General features: G+C 31.6%; 2 protein-coding genes across 5 annotated transcripts in view; one reads left to right on the top strand and one right to left on the bottom strand.

Annotated features, from left to right (window-relative positions):
• LOC111052460 (sodium/potassium/calcium exchanger 4) overlaps positions 1 to 2531 on the top strand; it is a 39746-nt gene extending 37215 nt beyond the window's left edge. Inside the window, exon 9 of one of the 2 annotated variants that reach the window (XM_039424996.1) lies at positions 248 to 2531. In XM_039424996.1, coding sequence (XP_039280930.1) covers positions 248 to 582 — 335 coding nt within the window. In that variant the 3' untranslated portion in view covers positions 583 to 2531. The remainder of the gene's footprint in view (positions 1 to 247) is intronic. The other variant, XM_039424997.1, reaches the window with a different exon arrangement.
• LOC111052461 (sodium/potassium/calcium exchanger 3) lies at positions 1738 to 27233 on the bottom strand. Of its 3 annotated transcripts, XM_022339146.2 has the most exons (12): positions 26971 to 27233; positions 25205 to 25313; positions 21330 to 21505; positions 16180 to 16383; positions 15467 to 15660; positions 13765 to 13912; positions 12839 to 12973; positions 12125 to 12181; positions 11092 to 11301; positions 6751 to 6852; positions 5454 to 5680; positions 1738 to 3638 (listed from the first exon to the last, which is right to left on the bottom strand). In XM_022339146.2, exons 3-12 carry the CDS (start codon positions 21490 to 21492, stop codon positions 3531 to 3533), a joined length of 1548 nt encoding a protein of 515 aa, XP_022194838.2. In that variant the 5' UTR covers positions 21493 to 21505; positions 25205 to 25313; positions 26971 to 27233; the 3' UTR covers positions 1738 to 3530. The 3 variants fall into 3 exon arrangements, with proteins under 3 accessions (XP_022194838.2, XP_022194840.2, XP_022194839.2); XM_022339148.2 differs by lacking the exons at positions 25205 to 25313; positions 26971 to 27233 and adding an exon at positions 23479 to 23616; XM_022339147.2 differs by lacking the exon at positions 26971 to 27233 and having other exon boundaries at positions 2662 to 3638; positions 25205 to 25504.
• Between the last annotated feature and the right edge of the window lie 518 nt (positions 27234 to 27751).

The raw sequence follows: 27751 nt of genomic DNA, 5'->3' as shown, positions 1-27751 counted from the left end.
ATTCACTGTCAGCATTATAGATGGGGGATATTTTTATGCTATCTATCAATTTTAGAATCAGGGGTTGTCCTGTTGATTTTTTCCCAATCAATTATTTAATTTTTTTCTTGTGTGAATGAATCAAATTAATAAAATGAAATTAAATAAGGTATGCTGAGAGTTTTAAATAAATCTCACTACTGATATGAGAACTATAATATATCCGAAAACTTGTATCACTACTAATATTTTTTTCGTCTTCTTGTAGGAATTGGTTCAATGAGCATCAGCAACGCACTGGGAGCCAACACACTCGACATTCTGCTCTGCCTGGGAATGCCCTGGCTGATAAAAACCCTGCTGCCGGCCAGAATGCACGGTGGGCCAATCACCATCGACTCCCCCGGTCTCGTCTACAACAACGCCCTGCAAATACTCTGTGTGATGGTGTTGTACCTATCGGCTGCATCTAATCGCTACAAGCTGAACAGGACACTCGGTTTTGTGTGTGTCATCATGTATACACTATTCATAGTGTTCATCATATTGAACGAGCTGAACGTTTTCAAGTTACTTCCAGTCAACCAGGAATGTCCTTCGTGACATTGATGAGGTGAAAAATGTAAACTTATAAAGTACTTTCCCTACAAGGAGTTGTACACTAGTCAGATTAGTTCATTAATTGTTCATAAATGTATATAGAACCATTCATCAGTTTCCATCGACCATCGACAGCTAAACATTATCTAAAACAAATATTTTGTACTGACCTCCATATGTGAGAAAAATAGGTGATTTAGATCAACTCATTTTTGGTTCATTTAGAAACTGAATGGTCACAAAACTGAGATGTATATGAAAATTTTGAAAGTGATAATAGTGCCTTTATACTAAGGAGAGTGTTAAATATTTAGGCAATAATATTCTATGATGTGTATTTTTGATTAGTACAAAAATGATATGATCCAGTTTTACATTATGACAAAAATGTCCTTAGAAAATAACATCACTTGAAATACTTTTTCAAGAACGTAGGCTGATTAGTGAAATAGAGGTTCTGGATTTGAAATTTCGTATCAAATCTATTTTATAATACCTATATAAGATGAATTTTATATAGATTTATTGATAGATTTTATATGGTACCGTATACATTTTTATGATGATTGTAATTGAAACTAGTCTCAGAGACTAATCATCAATATATTTTCATTTCACTAAAAATTTACGCTAAGAAAAGCTAGAACTTCAGTTCATTGATGACCCAAGTAGACCTGACACTATGAGAGCAGTGAAAATTGAAATATAATGATTAAATTTATTTTATAGTCATTGACTGTAAAATACTGTCATAGAGATTCCTGTTGGATAGTGGGCCTGCATAACTATATGGGCCTATAATTTTGAATCAAGATGCTTACTGAATAGAATTTATTTATAAAAATTTGTATTGGAACAGCTAAATAAAAAATAATACAAAGTTTCTCATGCTTTAACCATACCAAATTGTCGTATTAAATAATAAGTGACTTAAAACTTTTTTGAATTACTGATGTCTTTCAGTCTTTTTTGAAGACTGATGCCATTTATATGTTCCTTTGAGTAGACCTATCACACAATTACATTGACATTTTTATAATGTATAATTTATAATAATCAACTTCGACTCCTCAATACACGTCTATAAACTATTCAATTTGAATCATTATTATTTTTATCTGACTTTTGGTATACTTTCTAATCCAAATTGAGATTTTCCAGACTTTTTTGGATATACTATCATGAAATACTGTACCGATGCCATACCAATAAGAGTACCGGTAATGATGAAAGTTGTAAGTTAAGTTATCTTGTTATGAATGAGTTTGCATCTGCTATATGGACTAATCAAATTAATTGATTAAAACTACATTTGTAAAGGATCATTTTACATAATGACGAATGATGATTTATATTATATGATTATTTCCATTATTATTCGAGTTGAATATTTTTATAAGATAATAATTAGTCTCAACTACTACAGTTACTGTATAAGATAGTTTTTGAATGTAGAAGTAGCTGAAGTCTTGATAAAGTTACACTGAAGCATGAGCGAGGTACCGTATGGCAGCCAAAATTAATAAACGAAGTTAGTTTATCCTGATTATTCCAGGAGTGATGAAAAACATTTTTCTTCCATTTTAACATTTTCTATTGAAAACTATTTTTTGAATAGTATCTCGATACTCTATTACTCTATTAGGCCTATTCCAATAACACTTCACAGTTGAAATAATTTCAACATTTTTATTTTTATTATTGTTTTATGTGTAGAAAGTTGTTTAGATTAAGAATATTCAATAGTTGACTAAGAGTAATCATTATTGTTATAATACTCGTAAAATCTATAAGATAACATCTGTGATTTATTATATATGATATAATGGCAGAATTGAGTAGGCGTAAGCATAATAATATTGTGTACGATGTGTTTGTGAGATATTATATGCTGGTAACTTGCAATAACTCCATTTTGAGAATGTTGTGATATTAAATTTATTGTGCTTTAATACTGGTTTGTTATTATTATAATGCGTAACCCCATCCATTGAAGTGATTGTGAATTATAATTAAACTGTTGAATTATTTTAATAACATAGGCTACTATAAAGCATCAGGATAATAATAGTAAATTATAGTTTTGTTGAATTGTTTTTTTTTTATTATAAACTAAATAATTATAAAAATTTTCAAAAACTAAATAATCTACTAACAATCACTAAAATACTAATCCAAACTTCTAAAATCAAGTGTAGCGGCAAAACAGAAAATTCAGAATTTCTTTCATATAAAAAATTAAATTGACATTATGCTTGAAGTTTTTAAAGCTAATGGATTTGATATTGTAATAAAATTTTCTTGTGCTCGCAATACTATTCCAATAATTTCTATAAGTATCAAGTTTGTAGGCTACAATAAGCCTAAGCTCTGCTTAGAAGTAATTCAAAATAATGTAGGCCTATTTGTAAGAATAGTCCACTCTTGTAGAGAGTAAATGAAAGGTTTTATTCTGAGATGATATCCTGTTTTTCTGCTACACTGTTTGTAATTGAACTGAACTATTGAAAATAATTAAATTCGCGAATACAAACAACAAAAATTGTTATAAAACTAGTTTCAAAAAAGTCACTCCACGAATAAACCGGCTACTAACATCACAGATTGACACTTAATCGATCATCACAGCCATGGTGAACCATGTACCAACCTCGCCTTATTATTCTACAAAGAATAATACAGGTAGATTGTTCTTCTCTTTTCTTCAACACACAACTTCCTCAGGGACACACCATCAAATTAGGTACCTTGTTTATCTATAAAAAAACAATTTACCCACTTTCTTGTTACAAAAATAACCAATTATGTGATTGTGTCCCATCTACATAACTATTGAGCAAACCAGACGTTTTTCTCTATAATATTATTGTACCTTACCCTACTGTGCATTATTCTAACACGGCTTAAAATAGTCAGTTTATAAAATCATCACTCATCCCAGTAATCCTCTGTTAGTCTGTTGAACACATAGGCGGACCCTCATCATCCAGATAGAACAGTTCAAGAAAAACCAAGCAGACTATGAACAGTATGTACACTGTGATGCAGATGTATCCAACCTGGAAATAAAAGTTCAACTTGTTAAAGAAAGACATATTTACATAATTTATCTCTTTTCTGTATAGGGCTACTTGTAATATAAATATAAAGAAAATAAAAATCTCAGTACCCTTTTTTTGAAATATTTTATCAGAACATGTTTCGGACATTAATGCCATTTTCAACAAGTGATATCACTTGAAAATGGCATAAATGTCCGAAACATGTTGTGATAAAATATTTCAAAAAAGGGTACTGAGATTTTTATTTTCTTTATATTTATATTACATAATTATGTATGTAACATAATAACATATAACATAATTATGTTATGACCTATATGTACTAGAAACTTTTCAAGTGGTTGATGTTATTATATATTATGTAGAAATTCAAAGAACAGTAAGAAATAAATGAAGAAAAAAGTCAAAAGTAATATTCAGGATAAGTTTTTCAACTTGATGATACCAATTAATCAGTTACACCATAATAATTCAAGTTTTCTCATATCTAGGTTAAGAAGAATTTATTTATAGTTGTTATAGGACTGGTATCTATACCATCATTGTGGAGGTCAGCTAAAAATCTTATATTTATTCATTCATTTATACAATAAGTGCATTATCAAAATGATAGGGAGAGGAAAAATAAGGTAACCTTGTGCTATTCCTCTCACAAATTCAGACTCTAAGTAGATTTAACTCTATATGTAGAGTTAAACTGCATTTAAAAAAATAAAATTTGAATATATTTTCTTCTAGTAAAAAATACAAGCAAGTTAGTTTTATTAAATTGAATCAAGTTATTTTGAATTTTTTTTCTGCTAGTAAAAAATGTAGATAACACATAGTCCGAAATAGGTAATTATGAATCCAATGTGATAAAATAGCTCATAATAATCTGATCCTCATAAATAGGGTAATGGGATCCCTCCCGAAATAATTTCAGACACAGTCTGCGTCTTCGCTCCCCCCTCCCCTCCCCTGTGAGCACCCCACCCGTCCTCACAAGTCTTAAGATTTATGAAATCAATAACATCATCACAAATTTATTGGAATGTGGATGAAATCAACCATTTGAAAGCTTCTATCAATTCTAAATGAATTCATAAGAACAAATGTTTTTCAACTATGTTTTGCAAGATAAGATCAAGGTTTTTGAGAGATGTCAAGAGATTTGTAATGGAATGTGAGAATATAGATACTTTTTTTAGAATTCTCATGTAGACTTGTATATAATAATATTGTACAATATACTTCGAAGCTAAAAATGATAATCATCGATACTGTTATGTAATATGTGTCACTTCATATGCGACTGTCGGCCTCAGTAACTACATTTCAGCGCTATAGTTTTGTAATCAATTTTATATCACCATCTCAAACAGGTTTAGTACCTCGAGATGCAAATACTCAATTGGCATTGCATTTTATTTTGTAATAGTATTTACTCATTTTGTAAAATTTGTATTGCTTTTATTGTATATTTTCTAAGATGTTGTAATTTTATATTTCTGCCAATTTTTAAACTATTTCTCACATGCTTTGAATTTCCAAATCCATTTTCAACAATGTGTTGGAAATACATTTGAAAATCCGAGAACACTGTGTTGAAAATGGATTTAAAAATTCTAAAGCGCTCTCCACGTGAGTATTAGTTTTCACCTAACTATTCATAAAAAATAGACTGTGTAAAGTGTCGTCAAATAGTTCAAAATCAAATAATTAGATAATAGTTAATAATTAAATTATTATTAACTGGCAGTTCAACATGGAAAGTGAAACAGATAATTATCATATAAGAACAGTTGATAACCAATCAGTCAAAATGCTTACCAATTTATTGAGGACAAATTTATTCGCTGCCAATGTTGACAATAGGACAGCAATGGCAATGAACAGTGCAGAAATGTAATAGTTCAATCCTTGACAGTTGACATGTATGAAATAACCGGGCACGTCCATGAAGAATGCCGACTTGATAAACCAGGGCAGACCGAAGCAGAAGAGCATGTTGAATATATTCGATCCCAGCAAATTCGCTATTGCCATTGATCCCTGACCTACAGAATAGATTAAAGATCAATTTTTGTGAAATCCGTTTATATAGAGTAGAGAAGACACACTTATCATTAAATGCTGTGTTAAGAAGATTTATAGAAAATATATCAGTGAGAATTCACAGAATAAAAATAATAGAATGAATAGAATAATGATATTGAAGAATTTGTCCATATTAAAGTGAAATAAAAACTTCATTGTCAGTTCCATATAATTTATTTGAGCCAAACTCAAGTTTCAACGCACTAAAGGCACCACTAAAGATGATGCCTTATAGTGCATTGAAACTCAAGTTTGGCTCAAATAAATCATGTGGAACTGACAATATCGTATTTATTTCACCTTAATAAAAACAATAGCTTTGTACTTCAGTGCATCAAATTAATACATTGGTATGGTAGGCTACCGTATATAGAAATATTGGGACTTTTGATAGGGTACTGTATTTATTTATATGATTTACATTTTGCAAAACGCTTATTGTATGGTGATATACATCAGCCCAATAGTATATATGCTGCTCCTTCAGGAATATTTTATACAATATAACAACCCAAAACTTGAAACAAGAAATAATACCATTAATGATTATATTGATTGATCCCAATACTTTACAACCTTTATACTCCACTTTGCTTGATCATGCAAGACATTTTCAAAACGAATAAACATAGAAATAATTAATAAAAACAATATACAAATCTTGAAGTACCCTTCATTTTTTAAAAACTTTAAAATAGTTCAACAACTAGTTTCGACCCTATTAACATTCAAGTTGAAAATGACCCAAGTTAGGGTCGAAACTAATTGTTGAAAGTTTTTAAAAAATAAAGGGTACTTTAAGATTTGTATATTGTATTAATAATTTGTTAAAAAGTAGCCCATGTGAGTGAAATGTTTTAATAGAAATAATATCTGCATTAAGATTGCTGGGTCATATGCACTTCTATTATTTTTACCAACACTGAATGAATCTATTTATCATACGATTTCTGAAATAATTTAATCTATTGATTGGTATGTAGTCCACTGTATATTGATTTGAAAATGTTTAAAATTTTAAATATCTCACCTTGCTTCGCCACAATAATACTGGAAATAGTTTCTGGAATACTCATTCCAGCCGCTATGAATGTCAACCCCATCACAGAGTCTGGTACTTTCAATACAAAACCTGTAGGAAATGGAATAGTATCATTGATTATTATAAATTCAGTTATAGTGATTTGGTAAATAATTGAAAAAATTAAGAATCAAATGAATTTACTGGTATGGCATTATTAGTTCCCATCGTCAGTGGGAGAAAATGTCTAATTATTTCATTAGGCTATATTATAGTAGAGTAAAAATATGCTTATTTTCATAATCAATGGGAAAATGCCTAGTTGTTTCATTAGGCTATATCATATTAGTATGATAATTAAATTAAACGAATATAATAACTGAATAAACGAATTGAATTGAATTGAATAGATGAAAAAATAAGCTTGTTTTCAAAAGAGGGGCCACTGTCTTTTTAGTGGGTGGGTTCTATTTTTTATACAGAGTGTCCCACGAAAGGAGTAACAGCTGAAGACTATATAAATTCTAATAATTTGCAACAAAAAAAAACTAGTAACATTTTGTTCTATCGAGAAAGCTTTGGATTTCGAGATATATCGATATTACAATATTTTTCAAAAAACAACAGCTATGAACGAAACTATCAGTCAGAATCTAATTCTAAGGATATGTCATATATGGTTGGAGAGAGGAAGAAATTCCTAATTGGATTCATATAATCTGTTTCCTTTGTTTGATGTTTTTAAACTTTTAATGAACATTCAAACTGGTTGAAATTCGGCTTTGAACTTGACGATTGTACTCTTTCAAATTTGAGCGTTCATAAAAATTTCAAAAACGTCAAACAAATAAATAATAACAGATTATATGAATCTAATTTATGGCAATTTCTTCCTATCTCTCTAAATTTAATTATGCCGTAAGGATAAGGATATATAAAATATATCTTAAGGATATATGTCATATCCGTAGAATTGGATTTTGACTGATAGTTTTCTAGCTATTAATGTTTTTTTAAGTATCGAAAAATCGATATATCTCGAAATCTATGGTTGATATAAGAGAATTTTACTGGTCATTGTTTGTTGCATTTTTAATGTAGAATCGATGATCTTCAGCTGTTACACCTATGCAGGCCCGGCCCCAGGGGTGGGCGGACCGGGCGGCTGCACAGGGCGGCAGATTTTTGGGGGCGGCAAATTTTAAGGAACGGAATATTGTTAAATGCAAATAAATAATAAATTCAATGTGAATAGTAAAATTTTATAAGAAGCTTTTCCAAACTCAAGCTAATGAAGACATATATCTAAGATCAACAATGTCCGAGGAACGTCTGAGTGGTCTAGCGAACATAAAATAGCTCAGTCCCTAGATCTTGAAGAACTGGAGAAGGAATTTTTCTATGCAAAGGTCAGACGAGTTCTACTTAATTGAACAGGTGTGTTGAACAAACTCGTGCTGTAGCAATTGTAGTTTTTATTACTTAGCAAGTTAAATAGGCCCAATACTCTGTTGCAGTCTCTTGATTTGGAACTACCGTCTTAATTATGTTTTCTTATTGTGTACCGTATCTGTTCCGAACATAAAAATAGTTTAATCAGATATTTTGTGTTACCGTACTGTTCTAGTCCAGTCAATTAAAGATTATAGAATGAAAAGTTTGGAACACAATTTTCAACTCCACATCTCTTTTAAGGATAGTAAGAGGATTAACATATCAAAAGTCCTCACCCCTACCTCATGTGCTTAAGGAGTGGAGGTGGTTTGAAAGTACCATTTTTTCATTTTTATCATATATCTCGGAAACTATGCATCTTATGAACATTTGTACACTGTACAAAATTGAAGCTCACAAAATTACCAACAAGTTTTGTTCTTTACATTTTCTTCATATATCTCATAGTTTCTGAGATATCCGCTCTTGAAGGTGACATTTTTTGAAAAAACACTTCTGCCTCCAATTTTTTCATCTTTTCGGCCTTATAATTTTTGAACGATTGATGAAAAAAATCCGTGCTGATTATAAGCTGACGGAGCATCTAATAATCTTCAATTTGATGTATATTTTCATTATTTTACGCATTTCCCTACGACTGTTGCAGCAGTTTTAGTGTTGAGAGTGAAATTTTCTGTTCAGCAACAATAGATCAGTTTACAATGAAATTTGAAGGGAATGTTTGGAACTCAATTTTAGACTTTGCAGCTCTGTTGACACTAGTTTGGAGGTGAGCATATCAAAAATCCCAACCCCTACATCATGTGCTAAAGGGATGAGGGTGTTTTGAAAGTTGCATTCTCCACTTTTACTTACATGCTTATATCTTGGAAACAATGAGTTCTATTGACATAATCATCCACATAAAAATGAAGCTCAATGAATTTCCTACAAGTTTCGTTTTGTAGAGGTTTTCAATAAATATGATATCAACTTTTCGAGATATATATGTTCTAAAGTGATTCATTCTCAAAAACCCAGTTTTTCTTCCATTTTTCGCTCTTTCAAGTCTTTTAACTTCTCAACAATTGATGAAAAAGAATGTGCTAATTACGAGATTTTAGAGCATCAAATCATCTTCCATTTCATGTATAATTCGACTATTCCGAGCATTCCTATACGACTGTTGCAGTAGTTTTAGTTTTGAATGTCTTGTTTGGTAGGAAGTTTAGAAACACCCCCTGTGTTCAGTTCCGCAGACGTTCCAATACGTCTGGTACCAATAAGTTTCAGGTACTCAATATGGATGTTCATACTGAAGCACACTCCAATTTATGATCACAGAATAGTGTGATATTCGAAAAAAGTCACTTGTTGCAAATCTTGATAAGTTATTTGACTCCCAAACCTAAAACTGCTGGAACAGTCATAATTATGGGAATGCATGAAATAGTCGAATTATACATGAAATGAATGATAATTTAATGCTCTACAATCTCGTAGTAGGCACATTCTTTTTCCATCAATTGTTGGAACGTTATAAGAATTGAAAGAGCGGAGAATGGAAAAAACTGGGTTTTTGAAAATGCATCACTTTAGAACATATATATATCTCAAAAACGTCAAACAAATAAATAATAACAGATTATATGAATCTAATTTATGGCAATTTCTTCCTATCTCTCTAAATTTAATTATGCCGTAAGGATAAGGATATATAAAATATATCTTAAGGATATATGTCATATCCGTAGAATTGGATTTTGACTGATAGTTTTCTAGCTATTAATGTTTTTTTAAGTATCGAAAAATCGATATATCTCGAAATCTATGGTTGATATAAGAGAATTTTACTGGTCATTGTTTGTTGCATTTTTAATGTAGAATCTATGGTCTTCAGCTGTCACACCCTTTCGTGGGACACTCTGTATGGGACATTCTTTAGGACACTCTGTATAGGACATTCTTTGTCTAGGATATTGAATTGGGTGAGAATGTGTGAGTGCAAAGAATCTCTGTAGTGGTAAGTTGCCGCAAGAGATCGCGCTGTGTGGTACTGTTCAGTATACAGACCTACAGACCTGCCCCCCGAAGACGTCTGCTACTGCAAATATTGGCAACAGGAGGAGGAACAGCTAGAAGGAAATTAGATGAGCGCTACTATCCAAAAATTATTTATCAGCCCGGGAATCGAACCTGGTACGTTACTTCCAATTCCTAGTCAGGTGTGCTCATCTTTCGGCTCATGGATTCGATTCCCGGGCTCACAAACGATTTTTAGATAATAGCACTCATCGAATTTCCTTCCAGCTGTTCACCCTGTTGTCAATATATTTGCAGTAGAGGAGGTCTTCAGGGTGGTTTACATCATTCAGCAACTTTGGATTTGCTTTCAACAATAATTAATCATACATTAGCGTTTCAACAAATCCAATTTCTCAATTATCTCCATCAGTAAAATGTATTAAATTAGTTGATTAAATCATTAATATTATTAGTGGAAGTTAGATGAGGATATCTGTCATTAACATTGAAAGAGTCTGGGTTTACAACAGAGTTAATAACAAAATTTTTAACATTTTTGTTATTAACTGATGTTAATAGCAAATGTCATTACCATGTTAATAACATTTTCTTAAATAACAAGGAATTTTCTGTTAAATACACGTGTTATCAACATGTGTGTTAAGATTAATTTTTGACGATTCAGTCAAGTTAATAACTTTATTTTCTTTAATAACCAACTCGTATTAACACTGTGGTGTAAACGCAGCTTAACCAAGAAGGATTTCATTTGTTGTTATTCTTTTAAAATTTCATCTAGAAAAAAGTCCAGAAACAAAAACTTGATAAAATTTCCTGTTTCTCTGCTATTTCTTAATACGTTTTCAATTAAATCCTGATTACTCAACTCACCTGTAATAGTGATCATCCATGCAATAGTATAGCAAGACACGGCTATCCAGCACATGCACATGATAAATGTGAGCACGTAGAACTTCCGCGCATGCTCAGTCCGATGACAATTGGGAATGGTGAACTTCAGCGCAGTGTTTATGGGCAATGTCAGCAGCCAGCCTATCTTGCTCCAAAAACCGGCACCGGATGGCCAACAGCACAAATGCTCTGGAAAAAAAATAATATCAGAAAACAGAAAATGGATAAATTCGAAAAAGTAAAAAAGTGAAAAAGACCAAAAGAACTAATCTTGTGTACCCTAATAATCCTTCTCATCATTGAAAATTATCATTTAAATTCTTGAAACAATTCTACCTCAAATCATACGAATATGACTGAGTCACTGTCGATGTTGTAGAACCGTTCCATAATGAAATAAAAACACACATATATTGTCAAATTCGACAGTTTTATTTGGTACACGATAACCATTAATTCATCACCACACAGGTCACATTTTCAAAATAAAAATTTCGTGTGGTCACGAAACCATGGTCCTGTACCAAATAAAACTGTCGAATTTGACGATATATGTGTGTTTTATTTCATCATACAAATATGCATACAAAAACATAAAATATAGATTTAAAAATATTAAAGTGATTCTATAGATTTTAAATAATAACCGAATTCTCAAGTTTCTTGTCAAGTATTTCATTGAATAGTTTTATCACAGAACTAATAGTTTTTGGACAGAACAGCATCCTGCATCACCCCTGGGACTCAAACCAAGATGAGAAGAGAATAAGATGACAGGCAATTGCAGGAACTGAGACTCAGGCCCAGTTGCACAACAGCCGGTTAAATTTTAACCGTGATTAATTTCACGAGAACCAATCAGAGAAGGCGTTTTTGAAAAGACAGCTTCTCTGATATATTTGATCTCGTGGAATTAATCACGGTTTAAATTCAACCGGCTGTTGTGAAACCGGCACTGAGTGTCAAAGATTAAAATATGCGTATTGATAACTAAATCGTGAAAATCATTTACCTTCTTCAACTTCGGTTTCATCGCCGAAGTCTTCAAGATGCACTTTATGGCCGTTCCCTGCAAAAAGATAATATCATTAGTATCAAAGAAGATACATCAGGGTGAGTTAGATAGATGGGAATAGTTTTGATGTTGCTTTCCATGACGAAACACTATATAATAGCTTTGTTGTAGTTTGGACACAGTTGTGTTACATTTGTAAATATTTGAAAAAACACTTACTTTTGTTGGCGAAATGAGGTATGCATTTTACTCCTGAGGAGGAGCTTCATCATCATGATGATATGTCATCATGATATTCATCAAATATTTACAAATGTAACACATTGTCTAAATCTCAACAAAGGAATAATTTTCTTGAAATTATCATTAGGTAGTCCTACCTGAAGAAAAAAGTTACCTTATCTGAAAAGTCAAATATTATGATTTTACTTCTATTCATAGTTGTAGGCTGATATAATATTATCATTTTTCAGATTTTCAAATTAGTATTGATTATAGCTTGTTACTAAATGTGTTTGAATTGAAGTTAACAACTTGAGAAAAATATTGCATATCACATTATACATAAAAACACTTCACTCACATGGGCTACTCTTTAAAAGATAAATAAAAACAATATAAAACATCTTGAAGTACCCTTTATTTTTAAAAAATTTAAAATAAAGGGTACTTCAAGATTTTTTATATTGTTTTTATTCACATTATACATACCCACTGGGCCTTCTACCCCATCCTTGTTGTGCAGTAGAGGCCAGGTCACGTTGCTCTCCCAAGGATTAGGAGTTGATTTGAATCGACAAATAAATGTGTCAAATTTGGTCCTCAGAATATTGTTCTTGCTCATCACTGTGAAAAAATACGCATTATAGAATTAAGTAGGCACTTTTCTTTATATAGGGCTACTCAAATGATTGATAAATAATTACATGAAAATTGAAACGATACTTGAAAATTTTTATTTCATCATATTTGAATACAGTACAGTACCAGAGAAATCTTCTATAATCTGCTACATATTAATTATGTGACAGTACCTAAAAAGCTACCTATATCTTGATTTTTTATAGTCTATACATCTTATAGAAAAGGTTTGAAGATATAGATTGAGAGAAAAATAGTCTTAATGTCTTAATAACTATAATTACCTATTCTTAATAATTGTGTACTGTAGTAGTCTATATCCATAATCAGATTATAAATATAGCATATGTATAGTATTATTATGCAGCCTATTCATATAATATTATGAACATATCGCTCATATAATATTATGTGTTCTTAAACTATTATACTGAAATTGGATCTAATTTTCAGGTACAAAATCATGCTAGCCTATATTTTATATCTAATACGTATCTATGAGTAAACACCCAACAATTTCCAAGATTTGATTAATTTTTGTGCATTATTGAACTGAACAGTTACTTTAAAATAATATTTATTCGACTTTGGGTGCAGTCACAAGCTTTTTATTCAAATCATTCAGTGGACTATCTTCAAGGGTGCATTGTGCAATATATTGGAATAAAAACTAGGCTATAAGTTACTCCTAGCAGAGCACTTTATTTCATTATTGCATAGACTATTTGCTTTTTAAATTAAATGATTTAGTTGCAACAATAATAATTGAAACCTACCAAGAAGATAAAGTAAATAGATTAGAACCATTGAACCGGCTTCGTACCAGTAAATGACTTTATCTCTCAGGAAAAATGTGATAGTTGTAAGCGAAAAACAGTACATGACACCATCTCTGACAAGAGGCCATACATCCAGTAGCATCACCTGCAACAATTTTAAGGAAAATTTCAAGTATTTGCAAAAACTAATAGAGAATAAAGAGTTTCAAGATAGCAATGTGTAATAGTATATTGATTAGGTACTCTAGTACACTATATTCTCCCAGTAGCACTTATAATAATTCAGAAAAATAATTGATACTAACTTAATCAACTGTAGGCCTACCGTACGGCAACAGCTTATTGAACTAGCATTAACGAGTTTTCACTTTTGATTTACTGAAGGCTACAGTAGGACTTTCTATATTTTTTCTCTTGTTGAACGATTCATACTCAACCAATAAAGATGCGTAGGTAGCCTACTTTTTAAATCCATAAAAGTTTCCATTTGTTTATTTATTTCATTTCCATGTAGGCTGAGTTATAACAAACTGTAGCCTGGCTACAGTAGCTATAGAACCACAGTAGTATGGCCATTGACTGTCACGCTTTTGATTGGCTAGCTCGATCACGTGGTACAAATCCGCCATTAAGATTCCAAACAAACTTTATAATCATATCTTATTGCATTGGAAATTTGTAACTTTTCATTTATTTCACCATTTGGAAACATATTTTGAACTTACGATGAATTTGGTATAACATTTTCGAAGGGAAATTGATTACCTATACTTTAATATAGACCAATAAAGATAATTATAAAAACACTACCCTATGGCGCTACAGCCCTCTGTGGGCCTTGGTCTCCGCCACGATTCTCCTCCATCTCGGTCGATCCTGACACAACTCTCTCCAGTTTCCCACTTCCATCACTCTAAGGTCCTCCTCCACACCATCTAACCATCTCTTTCTTGGACGACCAAGGTACATCTATTTTTCCATTCAGTGTCGCTCTTGGAAGCCTCTCATTATCCATTTTCCACACATGGCCAAGCCATCTTATTCTCTGGGCCTTGACAAATCCAACAATATTCTCACCCTGCAGTGCTTCCTCCACCTCTGCATTGCTCCTTCTCCTCCATGTATCCGCTGCTACCCTTACCGCACCAAACCTCCTTACAATTCCTCTCTCAAATACCCTCATAATACCAATAAAAACACTAATAAAGCTTAAAACTTCAATTTTCCTTCCCTCGGGCTCCTCGCAGACCACTTCTAGAGATTTTGCTTTAGACCGGCTACCGTAGCGATAATTCTCAACAGTTACAAGTACTCCAGTCAGTAAGTAAACGAATTTGATTATTTACTCAAATATTTGACTGCATGTCGTGTGAAATACATGAAAAAATTGTGAGAACGGAGTACTTATAATATAAATTATATTCCCTTTTATCTCTGATATCAGTCTGATACGTGGGGATCCAGCTTAATGTGAATCTGACTTAATAGTCATTTTACTTTATACTTCTACAGGAATTATTATTTACCATTTGTACCACGCCCCGTTTCGGAAAGCCAATTTTCTGACTCCAGCTGTTTAAACTCTAGAACTTTGCTAAATTCCGAGCTCGGAGACTGCGGCCTGGAGATTGGAAAATCGCTTTTGAAAATAGAAGATAGAAAATTGGAATGAATATTTTGAAATTAGTAGATAACTGACTTTAGTGTCGGGTGAGAAGACGCCGCAGAGGCCAGGGACGCCGAGCACATTGATGACGACACTGCCGACTATGGTTCCGATGCCGAGGTTGGTGTGGGTGACGAAAGTGCCCACCAGGTGGATGAACAGCTCCGGGGAGGAGGTGGCGGCTGCCATCAGGGTCGCGCCCGCCACGTCGCCGCTGAATCCGATCTCTATGAGCACGCACAAACATTGCAAAGTGATTTATATGATAACATTGCGAAGTGATTTATATGATAACATTGCAAAGTGCAAATTAGAAACATAACAATTGCAGAAAAAGGGAAGATTGAGAATTGAAAATAATACAACGAAAATTGATTTTGAAATTATAAGATAGAAAATTGGAATAAATATTTATTTGAAGTTGCAATAATTGAGAATTGTAATCTTATATTGAGAATCGAGAATAGATAGAAAAGAAATATGGAAATTGATTATAGAAAATAGAAAATTGAGAAAATTGAAAATTGAATATTGAAAACTAAAAACTGAAAACTGAAAACTGAAAACTGAAAATTGAAAACTGAAAACTGAAAACTGAAAATTAAAAATTGAAAATTGAAAACTGAAAACTGAGAATTGAAAATTGAAAACTGAAAATTGGAAATTGAAAACTAACAATTGAAAAATACAAATTGAAAATTGAAAACTAATAATTATTACAAAATCAATAATGCTCATCAACTTACTTGAGCATATGACTTTTATGCACCCAATAAAGTAATCATCGCAGATTTTCGCTAGCAGGAAATAAATGTAGATTGAAATTAGAAGAGGGAATATCAGCCTTCCATTCTCTCCTCCTGGAAACTTGATTTGTGGAAAATCCATGATCGTGGGCTTAGTACAATTATCCCCTTCATCATCTTCTGTTGAAAGAATTGACCGTCTTCCTGCAAAGTAGATGGAATATTATAATTATAGAGTACTGTACAGTATCTTTGAAAAAAATTCCAAGATAACTGAGAAACTACTTAATCAAGTTAACAAGATCATTTTGAGATTCAAGTAGTATCCTGACAATATTTGATAGGTCATATCTATTTTTTTAAATGAACAAGAAGTTTAGCTTATATAGGAAGAAACACAAAGAAGAACAAAAATTAATCTCAACTATATAAACAAACTCAGCGTATCATAAAAATGATGTAACAACAAGCAAAGAGAGATAGCTGTGGAAACTACAAATTTATGAACAATATTTACGTCATCCAAATAAACTACAAATAACATGTATATTACTCCTTATTGATATTGTTATCATTATTAACATATTGCTTGTTTGTATAGGTAGCCTAAAGCTACTAGAAAGTAGATATGTAAATAATAATATGGGTGTTTGTGCACGCCATAAACTGGAAAATAGTAAACAGGTATTGAATAATAATAATAATGATGTTTTAGAATTCATATATCAAAACACACTCAATTTTATAATGTTCCGGTACCTATGTTATGAGCTTTGATGATAGACATTATTAGGCTCAATAACATGTCGATTGTGTTGCTTATATAGTTTGATATTTAATATTCTTGTTTAGTACATGTTGAGTCTTGTTTTAAATGCTGATATTTTAGTTGTATTTTTAAGGAAATAAATTTGATTCGAATCTATACGTTTTAAAGCTATTTACATAAATCTCTTATAACTCTCAGGGATGCACAATCGTTTAGCAGAAGTAAACTTTCATAACCTTGTAAGCGCATTCATAATCTATTCAACTATTGCTACTTGTAGTGAATTTAGCACCTTCAATTTTATTGCACCTTTATTTTTTGAGGAAATAAATTTTATTTGATTCGAATCTATACGTTTTGAAACAATTTACATATCTTAACTCTCAGGGATGCACAATCGTTTAGCAGAAATAAACTCTCATAACCATGTAAGCATTCATAATCTATTCAACTATGCTGCTTGTAGTGAATTTAGCACCTTTAATAATTGCAAAGGAGGCTTTTCAATCACTGAATAGTACCATAGAGAAACAATAGTTTAAGTAGATATGCCATGGTATAGGGCGATTATGTCGCAACTTTTACTGTTATCTCAAGCCGATGATTCATGTAATTCTTTCCCGTGATGCTGTGTGACACTGGTAGTCTCTCATATTGTGCCGTTCATACACTCTCACCCCACTCTCTACCAACAAAACAGTAACAATCGACAATAGTCAACAGTAATCGGCTTGAGATAACAGAAAAGTTACGACATAAACGCCCTATACCATGTGATATCTACTTATGCTATTGTTTCTCTATGATAGTACCTTATATCAAACTCTAATTCTCTGGCTTACTGATAATTAAGAGAGCCCTTCATTTCTAACTGACAGTATTGATAATAGTTTTCATTCACCAAAGTGAATGGAATGTGAAATTATCATAAATCTATACTAAGACCTCATAACTCATCCCCTCTTCATCAGTTTAAAAGGTCATTCATCAGTGACCTGGGAGGCTCTTAGTTACATTGTCAACAAGTTTAATCGATTTTCTCAATTGAATTAGGCCTACATTTTGGGAGACAGAGGAGAGTGCATAGAACGGACTGAGCATCTACGAAATTCCAATTAAGTGCTCTGCAGTAAATCAATGGTAATAATGTCTTCACAATATCATTCATTGAATTTCTCGTAGTAATTCGTTCCTACTGTATACTCCTACTCATCATAGTGGATGGAGACTTTCTGAGACATCAATGACCCTGATGATGATTATAATAATTATCAATTTCAGAATATTGATCAAGGCAAATGTTTGATGTATTTCGAATGAAAAAAGCCACGTGTCTTTACAATGATCGATGATGAATATCCTCTTTCTAATGTCTCCAATGATATTCTAAGTTACCATCGCTCAGTATTCAGGCTTCTCCTCGATAAATCATTGATAAAAACGAGTAGACTTTAATAGCTCGTCACAACGCGACGTGATACGACGTGACCCGAGACCAAAAGGCAGGTATATATTTTTCGAATTGAGACGAAGCTACGAAGAGAAAACACGTGTAAACTAGCACTTTGGAAGCTAGCACGTGTAAACATTATATTATGATTGTATGATATTAACAAATCTAGCAGACTCAGGTCACGTCACGTCTCAATGTCCCTAGCCTTATATAGAAAGCTATTGTGTAGACTCAATTATCAGTGATAAAGTATCAATAGGTTTTTAAATTCAAATACATTTTATTTTCAGAAAGTGTCCATTTTACAAATACATTCCCTTTGAAATAACTCCTCTAAATGGAACAAGTCCGTTTTTGGCAGAGGAGGAGTTAATACAAAATTGTCAAGTTTCTTAATAAATTAATTACCGTAGTTTTTTTTCTTCACAATATAAAGTATTTCTTCATACTCAATCTTATTATTATAAGTGACAAAGGATATAACTGCAGCTACCGAACTATTTTACATACAATATTTCAAATACAACATTGTCAAGTTTCTTAAATGAGTTAGTTTTTTCTTCACAATATGAAGTACCTATTTCTTCACACTCAATTTTATTATTTCTATTATAAGTGACAAATGATATAACTGCAGCTACTGCTGAGCTATTTACAAACAATATTTCAAATTGGTGACTACACAATAATTCGATGTGGAAGTTATTTATTTAGTATATTTATTCCTAATACTACAAAAGTATCATATTTCCAGAATAAATGCATCCTAATGCCGCAAATAGTTTCTCGGGTCGTTGCAGGATCTTATTCTTATTGATTAAGGTGTGTAGAAACGGTAGTAGTGGCGGGGAGGAATGTGAGAATGGAAGATAACGATGTGAGGGAGAAAAGAGATAAGGCGGCTGATGTGAAAGGAAAGGAAGAAGAATAGTGTGTAGCATATAGTGGCAGCACTAGTGTGACATGGACGGACAGTAGTGCACTGCTGGACAAGGCCTCTGGCCTTCCTTCTGTATTATAGACATCTTAATTATTTGATTGCCGAGGAACCAGTTAAACGTGAGCTGAATTGCCAGCAGCACCCCCCTTCCACCTCAACCCCCCTTACCCCACCCACTCATCGGCTGCTGCCTTTTGACTTTGTTGCTCCACTTTTCAACCCGCAACTGTTCCTGCATCACACACACGCTGCACTGCTTTTCTCTGTATCGAGTTTCGTCTTCATAAACAACGTTCAATTTGGCTCATTAATCACAATTCATTTTTTGTAAAATCCAGATTGAGCTCATTTTGAGAAAAGTTAAAACTGTACCTAGATATGTAAACTCAAATGTAAGTTTGAAGTTTTTCATTTGATGTGAGATTGTGTTGGGTACAAAAAATTGTAGATAATTTTTAATGGATGAATAATTAATCTGCCCATCTACTATCCACTATCAACCCAGTCTAGTTTTCTTCCACCATCATGAACTATTGTAGTTGGTTATTCATAGAAGTAGAGTAAGTTGTGAAAATATGTCAATATGAGACCAGATTGAACACATTTGGAGAAGTGTTTGAACTGTTCCATTTGATGCGAATTTTATTGTGTAGTAAACTATTAAACTATGATTATTAAATATTAACCCAGTCCAGTTTTCTTTAATAATTATATCAATTCCACCTGGTTCAAGAACTGTTGTAGTGGGTTATTCATATGGAAGTGAAATGAATTGTGAAAACAGATCAATACGAGGCCAGATTGAGCACATTTTGAGAAGAGTTTGAACTGTTATTCCATTTGATGCGAATTTGATTGTCTACTAGTCTACAGTAATTAAGAATATTGTAGATGGATAATGTACTGCTGATCCAGTTCAGTTTACTGTATCCATATAACGCCTATCTGGTTCATAAAATTGCCTAATATTCATAAATAGTTCTTAGATCATGCTATTTGTTGTATCATAAGCAAACTGTCCAAAGGTGGTTTGAAAAGTTGTTAAAAGCAATTTCTATTTTCTAGCTTGACAAAATAATAAAAAAGAGAGCAGGTAAATTATTAGAATATTTGTACATCTTATAATATGTAGAAGTAGACAGTATATATTTCAGAAGTAGATGTGAGCTATTCAGGAGGATGTAGATTTCTCAACACAGTAGGCCTATATATAGTTACAATAATGATCAAAGTTCAAAGGTGCAGTATGAAAAAAACTGAGTTGAAAGCAAATATAGAATTGATTATGCTTACTAGAGAGTGTTCTACAAGGAAAACCGTAGTTTTCAAAAATCTATATAATTCCAATAAATAAAAAAATACTCAAAACCCTCCTGTTTTTAATTCTTTTCCATATAATACACAACAGCAATAGAACACACAATATAAAAATATTACACACAATAGACACAAACGTTTCAAAATAAAATGGTACTATAGAATTATTTTTTATTAATCAAGTAGCCCGATAATGAAATACTTTATGAAAAACTATACAATTTCATATTTTGTGAGAGAGTGACAAAAGAAAAAGCACATTGTGAACTGAAATAACATTGGAATTATTGTACGTTATTTGGCTTTGGGTCTTTTCATCCACATATTACTCATTTATACTAGCCTGGAGATTTCTATTGTATCCAATTTTTTTATACAACTGCTGATCAGTTTGGACTAATTCATCAATCAGAATGTCTTAAAGAACATTAATTTGACAGTCAATGATAAATCAAAATTTGTGTGAAAAACTTAGTTGAAGATTTTAATATACAAATTGCAACGGAATCAATCATGCATGTTTTTAATAGAATTATGAAGTGAACCCGACTTTTCCCATAGTCTATTCAAATTTTTAACAAAATCACTTGAATTGTTATTGTAATAGTTCAAGATAATAGATTTATTACAATATTTGTATTGCAAAATAATGATAATTATTTGAAACTCACCTGCCGAGAAATGGTCATCATGTAATTCCCTCCTTGATGTATGAATATTCCAAAATTGTGAGACAGTGTTGATGATTAAGAAAGCGATTGGTATGAGGATCAATTTTGAGGCAGTCATCCGAAATTTTGAACAAGAATCTTCTCTCTTTTTCCATTCCAGCATCGCACTTCAATTTCTGAAATATCATGAGAATTTATAAATAAAATATTCATCATTCAAAATATTTTACATATTTTCAACTACAAGTAGAGAATTGAGTTTCGACTACATTATTGATTAATACTGCCAATTATTTCTAAAAAAATGCTGTTTCTTGATCTTTTGATGATATGAGTTTGTCTTGTTTTAACAGTTCTTTCATCGACACTTTCTCATTCAGCGACATAATTATTGTGCATAATAAAAAATTCAATCTGAATAGAAAATTAAAAAAATTCTGAAATAGTTAAAAGGATACAGTACGGTACCTAATAGTTGAGTAACGTGAAACCGAAAAGTTTATTTAAAAAATGATAAAAATCCACGTGAATTACTATAAAAATCAACTATTGTTATCAGCCTATTGCACTACCTAATTATAATTAATGTAGGCCTACTGCATTTTTCATTTTCCGAAATAACCAAACCATGCTTATGTGTGAGCTGCATCTGCATTATGATAAGTACCGACAATACTAATGTGTGTCAGGTTTTATCGCCTGGCGTTCTTGGATCACAGACAATTGAAAGGTTATCACACAAAAAGTTGTGCGTTTCCATTATATTATTTACGGCTTCAAACTATTTCCGACATTTTAACTAGTTTTCTGGCATGAAAATTTTGATTTCTCAATCGTGCACCTTTTCACGACCTCCCAACTATGAATAGGCCTAAATGAAATACAAGCTGAATTTGTCAATTGAATTAAGTTGCTCCTTTATCAATGCTAAAGTCTTGGATACACAATCATAAACAAATTAAAACTTAAATTTCATTTGCATTTTTTTTTTCAACGATTTCCATCTAACAAAATGACAACTCAAGATAAGTTGCTCAATATTGTTAGACTAAACTCTCTCATGCACGTACCTTTTTTATTTTAGTATAAATAGAGCTGAACCATATCTTACTATGAATACTGTACACCTAATTACAAACAGATAATTATAAGTTGACATCAAAATAAATTATCTCTGCATTGTATGTTTGTGAAATAAATAGTTGATATAATTCAATTCAATTTTTATATCATTTAATCAATAAAATATTGTAACATACGGTGATTGCTATATTTAATGAATAATAATTAATTTATTTGATCTACAAAAAATGTTAATCATTATTTCTTATTCATGAAAAATGCTGTCTTTCAAAAATTATAAGAAGTTATAGGTTTGAATTTAAATTGGTTTGTAATTTACTTGATAGCTTTGAAAATAGTAGGTACGTAGGTGGCCTCATATTCCAAAATTTCTTGATATATTTTGAAAATTGTATTTTTTAAAAGGAAGACAAAAACTGTACCTATCTACCTACCAACTTTATTTACTGGATATTGTTGTACACACTATTTGATTAATTTATATGACTCACTGTAGAAAATCTTTATATAATTTTTTATTTTATCTTTAAATGATTCATGGGTTTGAATATTATTTTAAAGACCTGCAAAGTATTAAATAACAGTTTCCTAATAAACTAAAATAAATAAATGAAACTTGTTGAATTATTAGAATCAATATTATTTATGTCCATTGGTCAACAAAACAATAAATAATCTAATATTATTGTTACATAATATTGTTAAAAAAGTTACATAATTTATTTTATTCGAATCATGTATGAATATAATTTATTCAATGGTTTATAATTCTAACCTATTACATAATATTGTCACAACGCCCAGGGTTTTCTGCTAAAACTGGAAAAAAAATTCAAAGAACTTTGAAATTCTTAGGGTATAGATCTAATTAATTTATCAAAATGTGTATAATTATGGGTATATTTCAATTTAAATTATAATAGAGTTAGAAATAAAACAATATAAAAAATCTTGAAGCACCCTTTAATTTTAATATTTTTTATATTGTTTTATTAATTTAAAAAGTAGCCCATGTGAATGAAGTGTTTTTAGAGTTAGAAACTATGAAACATAGTAGCCTACTCACCATGCACAAGCAGTTGACGGTTTATAACAATAATTAACAGATCATAGGAGAGCACTAATCAGTGATACCTTCTGGTTGGAGCACCAGCTATGAATTAACTCCAAATAGATCGAGGATTCCCGTTTTCGGTCTACGCTACAGAGCTATTCGGAGTGCAAAGTTCAAACTGATAATCAAAGCGCCGTCTATCCATACAATCTCGAGTTAATTCTTTGGATTTTCGTTTAATAATAACTATTATTGTTGCTGCTGTAATCAATGCAATAATTGTTCTTGTAACAGTTTTTATCGAATTCTAATCATAATCAGGAATGTCATCCTGATAACAAACGAAGAGCTACTAAATCATTTAATCTGGACCACTTACTGCAATATTGTATTGCAGGCAGATGAATGTTTCAATTCGAGACTTCTCTATAAGCGATCTTTTCAAGTAAGCTATCCAATAATGTTTTTAAAATAATTGATTTATCAATACTTACTGTATTGAATATGTAATTTATAATAGAATAATACCGTACTGTAAACTTATTTTTAGCTTACAAATTCTAGGATCCTTTCTATTTTCATAATGCATTTTGAATCAATTTTAGTTCATTCATCTATCCATAACTACGGATTTAAATAAAAATTCGAAATATAAGTAGCCTACCTTTTTGAAATTGTTCATTCACGACATGTTTCGGCTTTATAATGTCATTATCAAGATAGCCATTATCTGCCATCAAGATAATTGCATTATATAGCTGAAACATGTCGTGGTTGAACAATTTCAAAAAGGTAGGCTACTTAGATTTCTAATTTTTATTTAAGAGTAGTATATTTAAGAGTAGTCCTAAAGAAAAAAGACTACGGATTCAAGTACGGTACTCTATTCCACGTTGAAATAATTATGACATGCTAATTTTGGTTCCATTCTTTTCTAATTCGTGATAATTATGGTATTAAGCTATTGAGGTATTCAAGTGGTTTTATTTTAATAATGTGATTGGACAAAGTAACAAATACGGCATGCAAGAGGATTCATGAAAATATCGAATTTGGAAAATTAAAAAAAATGTATTTATAGGCTAGATTTACTGTAAGTAGGCTACAGTGAACCATCAGAGACTCTCTCTGGTAACCGCTACCACTCTGGTAATCGTGTGGGAGATTTTCAAGGAGTCTATAAATGTTCTCTATAAGAATGGAGTCTTCTACAGAGCCTGCAAGTGTTTGGAGAATAAATATGTGCTTATTAAGTTATGCTATGAAATATTTTCATTATTCGATTGAGAATTTGGGCCCAAATTGGCTTCTTTCAACATATTTCATTTATTTTCCGATGGAAAAAAATCTTGAAATACCTATTTCAATAATACTTGAGAAAGTGATAAAGTTACGTTCTAGATAAAACGTCATAAATTTATTTTCAATATAGACTTAGCAAAGTATCAATAACATTTTAAAAAAAGTATACAAGGAGTGGGATTTGACAGAGAAAAATAGACCACAGCTACGGATAAAAGGTGATAGAATGAGAGAGAGTGAGAAAAAGGTGTGGTAGGTATAGTAAGTTAGTAAGTGTAATGACCGTACATTGGAACCGGCTATAAAGAATCAAGAGGAGCCAGGAAAACACCGTAATTTGAATTATAGGCTATCTTACAATAATTAAATCTATGAAATATTGACGAAAATGTAAGAACGATTGGACGAAACTTATAAAGAAACATATTGAACTCACCATACGAGAGAAGCTGACTGAAGATATAAGACTTCCAACACACTTTAAGCACATTTACATTCAGCACTCAGCATTGGCTCCCTCTTGGCTTCAGATTTCCATTTCAATCCTGTAAAAGAGGTTATGCAACTGAAAAAACGAAGAAGTTTACAGAACTCAAACACTAATGAGTTAATATGTTACAGTTGCATTCTACGCTAGATGCAACTAAAAAAATGCAATTGCAATTATATTATATTATAGGTACAGAAATATGAGTGACGCATGACGCATTTTGATTGGACCACCAAAAAAACTTGATGGAACTGCACATCCACCAATGATATTTCGCGAATAAAGTTACATAATACCAGTATGCAAAACTTGAGTCCTGTGTCACTCTTTGGGAGCGTGCTATCTTCTCCGGTCGGTTATACGGTGTATTTCCACAATACAGTATCAATATATCTGTATTTCCACCACAGATTCGTTCTGAAGGTCACGGACAAAAGCAATGACCTGATAGAGTGTGATATATATTCATCCTCTCTCTACCAATTCAATTGAATACAATGATGTAAACAGAAGAAAAACATTGACTTTGGAAATTTGGTCAATGGAGTAATTGTATTAGATTTCCTGTTAATGATACTTGTGACGCAAATAATATTTATTTCGACGCGCAAAATTACTCGTAGCTTCTTCAAACGTATCGTACTATACACCGCACCGGAATGGTTCGATAATAGTTTTAAATAAGATAGATAACTGAATTGTTTTGAACAATGAGTTCAATTGTGGTGAACTCCAGGATTAGAGAAATAATTTGAGCACGTGATGGGATATATATATATAGTTTATACCAAAGTCGGCGTTGAGCTCCGAAACTCTCAAAACCTGAAAAGTTTGCTCTCAAAACCGGCTTGTTTTGCATACGTATTCGATTGGTAGATGGCACATAATGTACCGGTAATTCTACCCATACACCCCATTTTATTTGAAAACGATTCAACACTTCAACCCATTTCGAAAAATATATATTTTTTCAAATTAGCAATCAAACCTACTTCAAGATATTATGGAGAGTTATCAATAATTATTCTTGAATTATTTTAACGACACTGCAATATTGTATGTGTCGTCCTAAACTGTAGTGTCGTAAAAAAACAAAAACAATTAGAAAAAAGTTATTAACTAGCAGTTTGTCATCAAAAATAAAATAGATGAGAGTTATCAAATAACTACATCACTGTAAAAGTAAGGAAACGTAATTAGAGAATAGTGTATTAGTAAAACGTATGAAAAGTCATAGGATCCGTTTTTTAATACAAACGATATTTCCCTTATAAAACCCTGTTCATGGTCCTATATTATAATTATGTACTAATCGCGTAAGCAGAAAAACTTCGAAAATATATTATGATCTTATCGTAAATTATGCGGCTCGTTGAAATCAAAATTTAACACTGAATTTGCAGATTAATTTTAACAACAACTATAATATATTACGATAGTTAAGTGATCCAATTGTATGATTTATATATAGTATAATTATTATCGTAGATATTCATTTAATTTTGTTTTATTCACTCAGTGAAACAATCGTTCTTGAGTGTATAGAGATTACCTTGAGATATTTTATTGCAAGAATGTTCCTCGTCACTTAGGTTCTTCAATTCACCTATCTTGCACATTTAACTCTATACTAGCCTACGGTATTTGAATAAAAGTATGGAAATTAAAAATCTCAGCCTATATTTTTAGACTCTTATTCATACTTTACTTACTCTCTCACACTACCTACTCTCCATAGTAAATACTCGCAAAGTTCACTCGCAGATCACATGTAAAAATACTATTTGCATAGTGTAGTGAGTTCAACTTTTTAGCTTGAGAGCTGAATGTGAAATGGTGGAAATCACGAGATCAAGCCAGGACAACTTTGTTTTATTATGAAAACCACAAGAATTGCCACGACTTGAGAATCGCTCAAGTTGTTGAAATTCAAGGACACCACCTGTTGATCGTCCAGCATGCAACATGTTTCACTGATACTATCAAGTTGCTAACCACAATTGGCAACGTTAATATTCCAGAAAAACTTCTGAACTTTCAGTTGACACTATCTCTAGCACTCACATTCAACCTCAACTTTTTTTCAACCGTGTACTTCGACTTATAACTTGAATTATGGCTAGAGTTTTTATTGATACGTTGAACCACTGTATCTCTATCATAGATATAGAAAAACAACTTCAATTCAGATTAATCTAAAGTAATTTTTAATCACCCATTACCTTTGCATTTCTGTGTAGAATATAAAATGTATTGCAAAGCCTATTATTCGTAATTCAAATACTGTTCATAATTAAATGTGACAGGATGATATCGATTACAACTGTAAAGCTAACAATCTCTATTAAATTTGTAAGTTACATATTACAGATACTATAATATATTATACCTTTTAGTATGGACTAAGCTGACGAGTCTTCAAATCAATGAAGAGTATTTCATTGACTTTCAATTACAACAAACTGTGAAATCGGATTTCTAGGCCTATAGTGA

The sequence above is a fragment of the Nilaparvata lugens genome, chromosome 3, assembly GCF_014356525.2.
Source record: "Nilaparvata lugens isolate BPH chromosome 3, ASM1435652v1, whole genome shotgun sequence".
Lineage (NCBI taxonomy): Eukaryota > Metazoa > Arthropoda > Insecta > Hemiptera > Delphacidae > Nilaparvata > Nilaparvata lugens.
Note: the sequence above shows the minus strand (reverse complement) of the source record. Positions and strands in the feature narration are given on the sequence as shown.

Excerpts from the sequence above, each read along its gene's own strand:
- LOC111052461 (XM_022339146.2), bottom strand. The coding sequence starts at position 21,492 with ATGCTGGAATGGAAAAAGAGAGAAGATTCTTGTTCAAAATTTCGGATG. Across the intron at positions 12,974-13,764 it reads CTATTTACTTTATCTTCTTG|TGATGAGCAAGAACAATATT; the intron begins GTAGGTTTCAAT and ends ATTTTTTCACAG. Across the intron at positions 12,182-12,838 it reads TGGGGTAGAAGGCCCAGTGG|GGAACGGCCATAAAGTGCAT; the intron begins GTATGTATAATG and ends ATCTTTTTGCAG.